This window comes from Gymnogyps californianus, chromosome 2 (genome assembly GCF_018139145.2).
Source record: "Gymnogyps californianus isolate 813 chromosome 2, ASM1813914v2, whole genome shotgun sequence".
NCBI classification, from domain to species: domain Eukaryota; kingdom Metazoa; phylum Chordata; class Aves; order Accipitriformes; family Cathartidae; genus Gymnogyps; species Gymnogyps californianus.
The window spans coordinates 132094242-132106955 of NC_059472.1; the positions used below are offsets into that span (position 1 = coordinate 132094242).

Below are 12714 nucleotides of genomic sequence, written 5' to 3' on the forward strand. Positions count from 1 at the left end.
GGTCAGAGTGAAGGTAAACAGACTTTTTTAATCTTTGAATTTGGGCAACTGAGCCTTCCTTTCCCTTCTCACTCGGATTCCAGCCATCTCCATCAGTCACTGTATGACCTGCATGCACTCCTAAGAACTCTCCTTCCACAGCTGATACCTGAACAAAAAAGCAAGTTGCCCTGCACCAAATGCCTTCAACCTCACCTCTTCTCCTCTGCCCATCAGGCACATCGAGGCATCAGGCACATACAGGCATTCTCTCTGATGGGAACCAGAGCTTTGTAAGCAACTCCCAACTCCTAACAATGTTAGCTCAGGCTCCTGCTTTTGCCTCCTAAACTGCAGCCTCTGCCAGTTATTCTGTACCAAGTTCTTGCTGTGCTGCTTTGCAGATTTAAACCACCAAAGTTACCAAATTTTAAATTTTCCTGTCCGCTACCTTTAATACAACATATGCTGCCACAGCTGTGAATATGGACAAAGAATAGAAAAGCACATCTCCCTTCTTGAGGGACTCAGTCTGTGTTGGATTAGACATGATGAATCTGTTGGATAAATAAGTTTATACCAAACACTATATAATTGTTTGTTTACATGCAAAAAATAGCATATCTATTTCCACTTAATGTTTTCAGAAGTTTACTGTAATAGAATCGTTGTCATGGACAGTATCAGACAAACAGAATTGGGAGAATGGTACCACTAGAGAAATCTGGGGTAAAGTATACAAGCAGGATCCCTTCAAGTAGCTAGTAAGTATGTGTGTGGTTTAACCCCAGCCAGCAACTAAGCACCAGGCAGCCGCTTCCCCCTCCCCCCTCCCAGTGGGATGGGGAGGAGGAAAGGAAAAAAAAGTAAAACTTGTGGGTTGAGATAAGAACAGTTTAATAATTAAAGTAAAAATAAAAATACACAACTAACTAATCATAATAATAATTGTAATGAAAAAGAATACAACAACAAAAAAAAAAAGAAATAAGACAAGTGATGCACAATGCAATTGCTCACCACCCGCTGACCGATGCCAGAGCAGCGATCCACCCCTCCCGGCCAACTCCCCCCAGTTTATATACTGGGCATGACGTTCTATAGTATGGAATACCCCTTTGGCTAGTTCAGGTCAGCTGTCCTGGCTGTGCTCCCTCCCAGCTTCTTGCACACCTGCTTGCTGGCAGAGCATGGGAAACTGAAAAGTCCTTGGCTTAAGATAAGCGCTACTTAGCAACAACTAAAACATCAGCGTGTTATCGACATTATTCTCACACTAAATCCAAAACACAGCACTGTACCAGCTACTAAGAAGAGAGTTAACTCTGTCCCAGCCGAAACCAGGACAGTATGTGTGGAAATGGGTTTACAAGTGTACAGAACTTCATATGTAAAAAACATTTATATGTTGGCAAGAACAGAGCCTAGAGAAGTGTGAGAAAAGAAGGGTATGTTTGAATTTTATGTAAAGGCAATGAAACCAACAGAAACAAACAAACAAAAAAGATTTAAAGATTAAAATGTCAATATTAACAGAAAAAATCCCACCAAGTAAAAATCCATGAACAAGATGAGTTCTAAGGACTCTACAAATAAAGACAGTGCATCATAAAAGTCTAAGAATAAGACGTATATTTTCTTTGCCCTACTACAATGTAATACTTAAATACATGGTTATTCTCTCAGATCTTAAATAACAGTTCTGTAAATCTCTAAATACGATTTTTAATTCTCAAAGGAATATCTGTGTAACAATTCTGGAGATTAGAAATGCATTGATTAAAGTACCAATTTTATTACAACAAAATAATTAATTTCAGCAATAGAACAAAACAGCAGAATAAAGAAATGAAGAAATACAAGTATGCAGGTAGGCACAGCGAAAAATACTCTTCAATACAATGACTAACACTGTGCCATATAATAAATATTTCTTTATTAATCTCATGGCTTCTTTGGTGGCACTGGACTTTTCTCTTTCCGTTTAGCAGCCTTCTCCTTTTTCAGCTGTAACAGAGAAAGACACCAATAGTGGTTCAAGCATTAATTTGCAAGCCAGCTAGCAATGCAATACTAAATCTCTACATCCAGTCACAAATTTACCAGAGTGATACATGCAGTGGAGAGAGCTACAGATCATTATGAGCCCAACCTAGCATTGCTTACTTTTGCATCATAGGACAAAGGAGCACTTATATAGATAGCTCTGCAGCTCCTCCCCTATTCAAACCAGGGCTGCCTTTATCTCTGATAATGGTAATCTAGGTATTTATATATCCCTCAAGGCCCAAGTGCCTCACAAATGTTCATGGGTTTATCTTTATGTCAATGAAAGGTAAAGAAGTTTTATTACAGACATGTAACAGACACAGTTAGACTAACCAGCATGCACAAAATCACATAGGAATTTTTGTTGCTGAGGTAGATGCTAAATCTCCATCTCGGTATCTCCTCACCGACCCACAAGGTCACGTTTTCCTCTCATAAGATTTTTCTACACAGTAGGCTCTTACTGCATGGTATGATTTACCAACACATATACGTTTAACTCTGCCATTTTGTAGTAAGATTATTAATCCAAACAAATATATCTGTTGTTTTTAAAAGCAACAGTTGTTCTCAAGTATTGTTACATTGATGAATGAAATTCTATTTAGAGCAATTATATAAAAGGGATGCATCGACTTTTGCATCTCATCTAACATAAGAGATGATGTTGCTATCAAAAATGCAAGGAAAAATAAAATAATATTTTTAACATGCTTTTTTTCCCCATAAAATAGTGTCAAAAAGAAGCAAGGCCCCAGTCTTGATTTGGATGTCTACAAATGAACTCACTGCTAAGCAATCCTGTTGTTGGTCTACACAGGAACTCATTTTAAAACATTTTTCCGTATCTGGAGGCTTGAGGTTTGTATCTGAAATTCCTACTACCTTTTGCAAAGAAAAGAAAATCTTGGGGGAAAAGAAACGTAGCAATTTGGATTTGATAATAACATGTTTTCTCCTATAAACTGATATTATATTTGTAACATCTTACCATATTTTGTGATGATTTCCAAAATAAAGAAAATTTAAAATTTCACAAAGCTAGAACAGCTTTCTCATTACAAACACCTTGTTGCAAGCAGCAAGCATAACAGCAGTTAAGATTTTAAAAGTTAATTATGCAATACTGCCTTACAAAAGAATTCATAAACAGTCAAGACATACTTCCAGCTGAGATGGTGGAGCTATGGAGCTTATGTGGGGAAAGAAAAAGTATTTAAGCATCTAAGTAACCTACACCACAGGGCATTTAAATTTAAGATAGTCAGTGGGGTGGAGGAGGCACCTCTAAGGGTGTGATTCAGATCATCTAAGAAAGACACACCAGATTTAGCCGAACTACACAGACATTCATAAGGAAAAGAACATCATAAAGTTTTATAAATGAGGTAGCAAACACACATTCCTAAATGTCACAGGGGACTTTCTGTGAGTCTGCTTTGTTGTTTCTTTTTGTCACATAGTAAAATATTTTGTTTTTCTGTAATGGAGAGTTACCTCAATAAAAATCTGCCCAGTTAAGGTAAATACCATCCTAAACATGACTGACCTCTGAAATCCTGCAATAGCTCATAACTGTATTTAAAACTTTATTTTAAGAAGCTAGTGTTTTCTCAGGAAGAGAACAAATGATATAATGTATTTATATGCCACTTAAATCATACATTTATCTTTTTTAGACATCCTCTTGTGAAAATATATTTGAATTAAGCAATAGATGTAGTAACTTGCCCGTTCTTGATAACTTTTTTCAAAGTAAGCCATGTCATCATCTTCTGAATGCTTTCCATGAGAAACTTGCATTGTGGCACTAGAACCACCTGAAAAAAAAACCCCAAAACTAAAATTTTTTTAATTAATGATACTTGCTGTTCCATTAGTTATGTTTTACATTTGGCAAAACACATTTAAAATGAGAATTCACCTTTATAGGCAAGTAAAAAACCCCAGCAATTGGGACCAAAGAGTAACCTCTTTAGTCTAGCCTAGCAGCTATTATAAATAGTCTTGGAGGAGTTCAACAGTTGTATTAATTGCTAAATTCTTATACTAAATAAGGGACATAAAATAAGCATAACCAATCCATAATTACATGCAGAAAAGACTTTTGGCAGAAGGCCATTTCACAGGATTGTGCTGAATATGTACGATCCATTCAGATATAATGAGCTTCTACGAGGAATTAAAAATTTAAAAAAGTGATCCAATGAGTAAGTGACACCATTAATGGGGAAGATACCAAATGCTAGAAAAAAATCATTAAAGTTAAAAAGCACATCATGAGCAAAAATAACAAGCAGTACCAAAACAGTTATTCTAAGCACTTCAAGTACATGAATGTTGTACTAACTTTTCACATAACAAGGCTTCAATACTCATTTTAATTTTTAAATTTGATTTTAGCCCTAAGCATCCTTCGACTCATAAATAAAACCAATTAATTTTATATTAAATACTTTTTGTAAAACCATATTATCCTACTAATATAGCACCTGCTATCTGTGAGATGGTTTGAGCAGAACTAGAAGGTCCCTGAAATGCTTTTAGAAATGGATGATCCATGCTGGTAACGGGGGATTCTAAAAGTTCAGCAGAAGGAGCCCCTGTTAGGAAATAAGTTGAATGAAAACAAAAATTAACTTCACGAGATATATTAAGAACATACATGATGGGGTCAAAACAAGGCTACAGATTCATATATACAACACTCAGTTCAGACGCCATAAACTCAAGTCAACAAAAGCATTACAGAGGATGGCTTCAAAAGAAAAGAAAAGGTTTGTTTCTTTAATTACTACAGCTGTGCTATAGTTTCTAAACTTCAGACAAATCCAGGAAACTAGATCAGAATTTAAAAAAGAAATAATGAGTACATGGCAATAATAAATAAAACAGTATTTCAGGACAAAATGTGTCCATTACTAAATGACACAAAATCACAGAGCAGCAGAGGTATCAAGGCCAACTAACATGCCTGTCAAAAATAAAGTTCTACAAATGTCCTTTTTTTTTATGCTGAACAGCTATTAACTTCTGAGTTTGGAAAAAAAAAATGCTGTAACTGTATAACCAAGAAATACCTGGGCAGTATTAAGCTAAAGGATTAACATAAATACAACATGGAAGTATTAAAAGAAAAACAGAAGTTACAGAGTTCTTTCTAAAAGATATGCTCCACTTCAGCCAGAAGCTACTGGGCTGAACACCAGAATTGTTGATAAAGAGTTTTTTTGTCAGTTCACTACAGGAAGTTGGACAAGATGGTCATAGTGGTCTCTTCACACCTAAGGACTGCTGGGGAAAAAAAAAAAAAATCTGTCTTAGGTCCTACTCCTATTGATCCAGTTTGCCTTTGAACTTTGAAAATCTATGTTGAATTACTACTTTTCAAAACTACTTACTTGGAGAATTAAAATTTCTTCTCAGGTCAGTTGCACTTACCTATTCCACTGTCATCGAGTCTCATGTAGCCTTCTGTTAGTGAACTAAAACCAGTCAGTCCTCCCATAGCAGCATAAGGAACATCCTGCCCCACAGGCTTTCCTTGGGCTAAGCGCTCTTGTTTAGTTTCCACGACTGTTTCATGAGCATACGTTGGCTGACCACATGCACAGGTAAAGCAACTATGAAAGCTCGAACACTTGGAACCTAATTAACAAATAAATAAGTGTAATGAGTGAGATGATAATGGAATTTATACTTCATTGCAGACAAAACAGTGTTTCCCTAAACCGATCTTGTCAAAAATTAGAGTTCCTTTACTGCAAAAGCATCCAGCTATGCTTTCTATTTGGAAGCACGTACATGATTTGGGGCAAAGCATCAGCTATCTTTGCTGAAACCTTTTACAACTTCTTTTCATCCTGATATGAAAATGCTGTATAAAACAGGAGAAAGGATGAATGTGGGGATTAGATCATGGGGTCGTCCAGTCTCAGGGTCTTATTCAGTCAAGTTTTGAGTACCTCCGAGGATGGAGATTCCACCTCTCTGAGCAGCCTGGACCAATGTTGGTCTTCCCTTGCAGCAGACATTGCTTTCCTAATATCTAATTGGATTTCCTACGTTGCAACTTGTGTCCCTTGCCATTAGTAACACCCTTCTCTATCCCTCCCCTGACAAAAAATAAAAAGAGAAAAAATTCTGTCACTGGGTAAAGACGACAACCTGCCAGCATTTTGGCAGTATTATCTCCAAAGGTGTACAGCACAGGTCAATGTTGCATGGCCAGAAAACTTCAAATCACAATTTATGACACAAATCACAATTTAAATGTCTTTTAAAATTAGCAAAATCATCTGGGTAGTAAACAGAGGCTGTGGCAACAGCACAATAGGTTCTACATAAAAGCACCATTAGACTGACTTTCAGGGGGGTTTTAAGCTTACATAGACACAGGATGAAACTGAAATAGTTACACAAATGACATGTGACATTCAGAAACACAGAGTGATCCATCTGCCCTAGCTACAGCTAAGACTGTCATCAAAACCCTGCTGGAGCAATGATGTGAACAAGAAATTGAGGAACTGATTTTGCAAATGTTTCATTATACAAATTACCCTGCTTCCAACTTCCAGTTACAGTTCATTTTGCAGAGCACCAAGAAAGATTTTTTTTAAGTCGTGTCATATGTTTAAGGATCACATTCTTCGAAATGTTAGGCTTTTTCATATCATTTTGGGCACTCCTCAGTAACAGAGCTCTTACTCTGTGTTCGGATACAGAATAAAGTATATACAATATATAAAGTGCAACAGCAATTTTTTTTCAATTATAAAGAGAGTACATCTCTAATTTATCTATCACATTAGATTTATACAGCACTGGGCGAGACTAATACCAGTACATTAAAACAACACAAGTCCAAAATAGAAGCAAGTCTTGGCACTTCTCTGTGTAATCTTTGAAGCCCTCAGAAGTGTCACGTATTTTTGAGAAACGCTAGAAAAAGTGCATAATGTAAAGGACTGTTAAAAACACTGTGTTCTAAGGATTCAGTCTGAATCATCCAATTGCACATTTAAGACTTTCACATTACTTAGAGCAAATTCTTGAAAGGCTGTCATATAACTATTTTATGTTTTATTCTGTGGGATATGATTCTCATTCAGCAAAAGCTGTTTATGATTTTTCCTGTACAAATTAGACAGACTTCATGAAAGAAATTTACTAACAGTATGGAACTCTAACAAAAAAATCTTCAGCTTATGTAATTTGAGGTTTCAAACTAAAACATCTTTATGCATTATTTAGTTTCTATGGTTAATAATTACTGCTGTTTCATTACAATAACCTCGAACAACTGAAGCAAAAAGCTTCCTCTTAATGCCTTCTCAAGCCTTTTGCTTGAAACTCCATTCCCTTCTGCATTTCTGGACCCACAATCTGTATGCTCAGGAACTGCTTTGTTAGAGTACTAACAATAACACTATTTGGGAACAGAGCGCTACTTCCTATTGAGTTGAAAAAAAGATAGAAAAATACATTAAAGTTATATTCAACCAGACAACAGAGGAACGGACATCAACACTTCTCCCTCTCAAACTACCAAGTTCAAGTAGAAAAGTCATGTGCATGCAGCAGTGGAAATGACAAACTGCAAACGGGGTGCTTTCATACTGCCTAACTTTAGGTGGCTGCCTCCATAGGCACCTAACCAAATCATTCAGAAACTGACTCTCCTTCACAGAACTTGGGGAAGAGAAGGATGTTGTTCTAAATCCTCCTGTGGAAAAGATGATGTCTTCCTTCCCATCTCCCATCCTTCTCCAAGGACCAAAATACACATCAGTGACAAGTGCAGCACATACCTAATACTCTGGGCAGAATACAGATCCCTAACGTGCTGTTCCTGTTAAGTTTCCTAGCAAAGAATGCTGGAAGTCCATCAGTAACTTACAAGAGTTACATGAAAATCCAGGTGCTGCACTGTGCTGATCAGCGAAGTGTTTGCATCTACAACGGATGGGCTGTGTGCCATTTAGAGGGACATAGTGATAGGACTGGCACAGACAACGGCTCACTCTACAAGGCACACAAATAGGACGGTCTTTGGGAATCACTTCATAGTCCGTTTTGTGTTGTTTATACCTAAAACAGGCAAAAATAATAACTTTTATAACTTTGGTAGTATTCATCAGAAAACTAACTGAAAGGCTTATAATTTATCTTACAAGTTCTGTTTTGAAGTATCTTTAATTATATTACTGTTGTTAATTTTCAATTAAATGCATCATATCAGGTGCTTTTACATCCATTCATTACATAAATATCACAGATCCTTATGTTTCATTTTGACAGCACTATCAGAATCAATCTGATCTACAATAACTCATGCCTTAAAGCTGAATTTATTGAAGACTACAAAATCATTTTGGTCTCAAAAAAATGTATTGAGATTTAGATTTAAGAACAGTTCTTATGATTTTAAACCCAATTTTCTCAACCCTTAGACCTTAAATTAACTCGCCTATACTGTACTGTAATGTATCTGGAAACATTTTACATTTTCTTGATTTTAAAAAATACAACAGTGCAAAAATAGAAAAGATACCTACCGGTGAGTACAAAAGCACAGTGTCTCTGGTCCCACAAGCTTACAGTCCATGCCAGCTGGTGATCTCCAGCTCACATACAACCTGTTCTGTAACCGAATTGGTAATACTTTTCTTTTGTACTCCTCATATTCCTCAGGGGTAAAGAGCTTTCCTCCATCATCATCACCTACAATTCTGTAAGCATGTCATAAAAAAAAACCATAAGAAAATGAAGACAATAAAAGTAGGTTTCTCAAGGTATTTCTTCAAATAATATATAACGGCACTTTTGCTGTAAATGCAAAAAAACCCTTTATCTTTCATAATACTGTTCTAGTGATATACATTTAACAGAACTATAGCTGATCTGTAGAGAAATTTTGTGAATAATGCTCTTTTAAAAAATTTGCTCTGATGGACTGAAAACCAGCATTGTAAGAGAGAAGGAAAAAATTAATAAAGCAAACTACCAAGCTCCTTTTCATACGGCAGAAAAAGCAGTGGGCATCAAGGGTTGTGTAACCAGCCAGCTCTGCCTCAGACTGCTTGAATGACCTCTGGCAAGTCACTTCACACATCTACACCTAACTGTACCGCAGACTTGTATCAGGTTATCAAATTTTAGTCTAGTCTGAGTAAGATTATTCAACTGCAAGTAGGTAACCACACTGCCATCAAAGTAACAAACAATACAGCCAAGCTGTCTTCTACTTTGCAAGAAGACTGTGCTAGTGTCTGTGCATAAAGTTGATAGCAGCTGTATCCCACACCTCAGGCAGGCCCATTTGTTTAAGCTACCACTACATTCAAATTCAAGGTCACTGAATAGCTAGAACTCCAGCGCAGCATCCAAATTCTACATTTATGGACACAATTGAAGACAATAACTGTAAAATAAAATTCAGACTTAATTGCAGGACTTAACTGTGCTGAAGGTTAGTTTATTAATGTCTGTAAATATTTCAGTTATTATGTGTTGGGTGTGCTACAACATACTGAATGAGTGATTTTATCAAATATTGTGTGGGTTTGTACATTGCCAGTACTGTACAGAACCAGAATAATGTGTCAACACATCACTGTCATTTGCATGTCAATCCAGCTGACACCCACTGAATCAGTGCGTAACTACTTATGTAAGAAATACCACCATGCCTACCTCTGGTGTTTTACTCAAGGTTTTCCTAAGCTAAATTAAGACCACATTTCAGTATAATGACTGAGTTCGTATTTATTTTGCTCAAGATCAACTCTTCAAGAGGAGTGATGATGAGATTAGCGTAGGAGTGCAAGGGCATGCGTTCATACACTGCAAAACTTAATTCGTGATACACGAAAGCCTGCGTTTCCTGAAAGAGTAGTACTGCTGGCAGATGACCCTCTTAGACCACGTCACACGGACGCACTGGCAGGCAGGCAGGTACGCAGGCCTGGGCGTGAGACACGACGCGTTACCTCACCTGCGGGCAGTCAACATTTACAACATGCCGTCACACCGGCGAGGCGGGCAGGGCTCGTGTCCCCAAGGCCTGCCTCTTCACCGCAGCTGCTTCAGGCGAGGGGGGGAGATTCCTCCTCCGCGGAGAGCCGCTCTCGGCACCTCCACGGCGTTAGTCAGGGCACTTCCGATTTCGCCGCTAAATGGCGGGGGGGGGGAGTGGGGTGACACAACGAAGCCGCCGCAGACCCCGAAGAGGCGGCTTCAGGACGGCGGGAGGCGAGCGGAGCGGGACCCGGGCCGCGAAGATATCCTCAAGGGAAACCCCGGGCCGCGGGCAGGCCGCAGGGGAGGGGAAACCGCTGCCGCCGCCCCCGCCCCAGCGACCGCCACCGCGCCGCCCGCCCGCTCCCCTCCCCAGCGACGGCGGGCGAGGCCCGCCCCCCCCCTCACCGGCGGTACTCCGCGTACTCCTCCAGGGTCGCCGCCTCCACCCGCAACCGCTCCATGCCGGCCCCGCCGCCGTTGGGCCGCCCGCGGGCAGGGCGCCGGCAGCACCGTGCCGCCGCCCGCGTGTGCGCAGCGGCCGCGGAGGGGCAGGCGGGGCGGCTGCGCGCCCGCAGCAGGCGGAGTGCGCGGAGCAGCGCGTACCGCACCGCAGGCAGGCGGCTGAGGAGCGTTGCGTGTAACTACGAGGTCTGCGCCAGCGTGTAGCGGGCACGCGTGGGCGCTCACACAAACCTCCCCGGGACGGTGGTCGCCCCCCGCCCTCAGTGAAGTACCGTGCTGGGGCACGGACGCACAGGTACCTCCAGGTGCGGTGCCTCAGAAAGGGCACAGGCGCAACCGCCGGTACAACCACCCACACAACCAACCATGTCCAGCCCAAGCCCTCCTGGGCGCCTGCCCCTGCACTTGCGTTGTCCTGAGCTGCTGCTACTGTTTAGATCTTGCCTTAGACCACCACGTTTCTGATGGGTAGGTGAGGGTATTTTTGGTTGGTCACGGATTCCCTGGCACTCAGCTGGCCAGGGAGGGAAAAACCTCAGGACTGCTCAAGCTGGAGGCAGGGAGAGCTCAGGACCTCCTCTCACAAGGGGAACCTGCGTTAAATCCCTTTATATACACCTTAAAACCACACCTTCGCTGCCCTGCAATTGTGTGCCCAGTACAGAGCATGCAGAAAGGCCGAATCTACGCAAGAGGTATGTTGTGGGTATAGGAATACTTCTACAATATCCTGGCAAAATACAAAGTACAGTTGTATTCTTTACGTACAAAAATCTCCCCCAGCCTGCCTGAACCAAAAAAAAAAAAAAGCTTTACTGCATTCACTCAAGCAGCACAATTGCTCTTAGCTGATACCACTGCATTGAAAAAAGGCTGTCATATGGGTCCTGTGTAATGATGTGCCAGTGCTTCTGCATGATTTAAGTGAGACACTTTTTTCTCTGCTCTGCAAGGCAGTATATATTTGTTCTGCTACAACACCCTAGCTCAGAGGCACAAGTTTTCAACAGTAACATTGACCATGTTAAGACTATCACCTGCAATCATTTGCTTCTAGTAGTAGAGTGAATTTCCTCTTTTTAGTTACCCCTTTTTCCTGTACATAAACAGGAAGCCTATCCTACAGTACCATGGCTATCTTCCTAGAAGGTAGCGGACTGCCACCACTCCAGTTCCACTAGGAATTAATGTGTGTTGGTAAGGCTTACTCAGGCTCCAATTGCTGCCATAGTCTTGTTTAACCTTTAAATTCCCACTCAAGCTCAATAAACAAACCATGTTAGTTACCAGTTTTCACCAGTTCCATACTCCAGCCAATATACATTCCCATTTGCTTCTGAGTCTGCTGTTATGCACTGTAAAAAAAATAAAAGGTCCTGGGACTGTATTATGTAAAAAAAAGCTAATAAATTCATGCATGACTTGGCTTTCATTCCCTATTCATGCAATATAATGAAAGTCAATAGTATTATTCTGTTTATTAGGGGTAGAAAGACAGGGTGTGGTTTGTAGCTATGTTGATGAGCTATAACCAAGTTGACTAGTGCCAGGTAACAAGTCTTCCCTTTATTATGGATTACCTGTGTAGTTTTGCAAAGTTTATTGAGAAGAGGTAACATTTTATTAGATCAACTGACACAATGGGAAAAACAGACAGCTTTATGGCAAACAAGCCTTTCTTCAGGTTTAGCTTTGACATGACAAGGTCCTACTGCAGAAGAAAGGTTCTTTGGTTTTTACAGATTGAGTTGATGGCAAAGATGCTAGCAAAACCAAAAGCACTAATTCAAACATCAAATTATTTTCCTGTCTTAAAATTCTAGTGTTCAGTTTATTAAGTAGATAAAAATTATACACCAAAGAGAAATTACAGCCTTTGTATAATGCTTACTCAGAAAGACGTGTCTGAAAACCAAATTTTGGCAGAAGCATGACCATTTCTCCATGTTTTTATTTTCTAGTTTGAGTAAAATGAGGTGACTGTAAAGAAATCCATTCCAAATATTTACTTTTCTACAAACAGCTTAAATATTTAACATTGAGGCAGGTCTAAAGAACAGCAACAGAGGCAATGTAAATTATTGATGTTTAGCATAATGCATTATATGACTTGTCCCATAATGTATGCATTTAACAAAAAACCACCTCCCCTGGATTTCCCACCACCACCTGCCAACCCTTCACTTGCTGTAGATCTTG

General features: G+C 39.8%; 1 protein-coding gene across 5 annotated transcripts; it reads right to left on the minus strand.

Moving 5' to 3' along the window:
* Positions 1-1596: 1596 nt before the first annotated feature.
* Positions 1597-10514, minus strand: FAM221A (family with sequence similarity 221 member A). 5 transcript variants are annotated; one of them, XM_050892223.1, is made up of 7 exons: positions 10459-10514; positions 8589-8762; positions 7931-8121; positions 5470-5676; positions 4521-4631; positions 3760-3848; positions 1597-1986 (listed from the first exon to the last, which is right to left on the minus strand). In XM_050892223.1, the coding sequence occupies exons 1-7, from the start codon at positions 10512-10514 to the stop codon at positions 1924-1926; spliced, it is 891 nt and encodes a 296-aa protein (XP_050748180.1). In that variant the 3' UTR covers positions 1597-1923. The 5 variants fall into 5 exon arrangements, with proteins under 5 accessions (XP_050748180.1, XP_050748181.1, XP_050748184.1 ...); XM_050892224.1 differs by lacking the exon at positions 10459-10514 and adding an exon at positions 10028-10242; XM_050892227.1 differs by lacking the exon at positions 8589-8762.
* Between the last annotated feature and the right edge of the window lie 2200 nt (positions 10515-12714).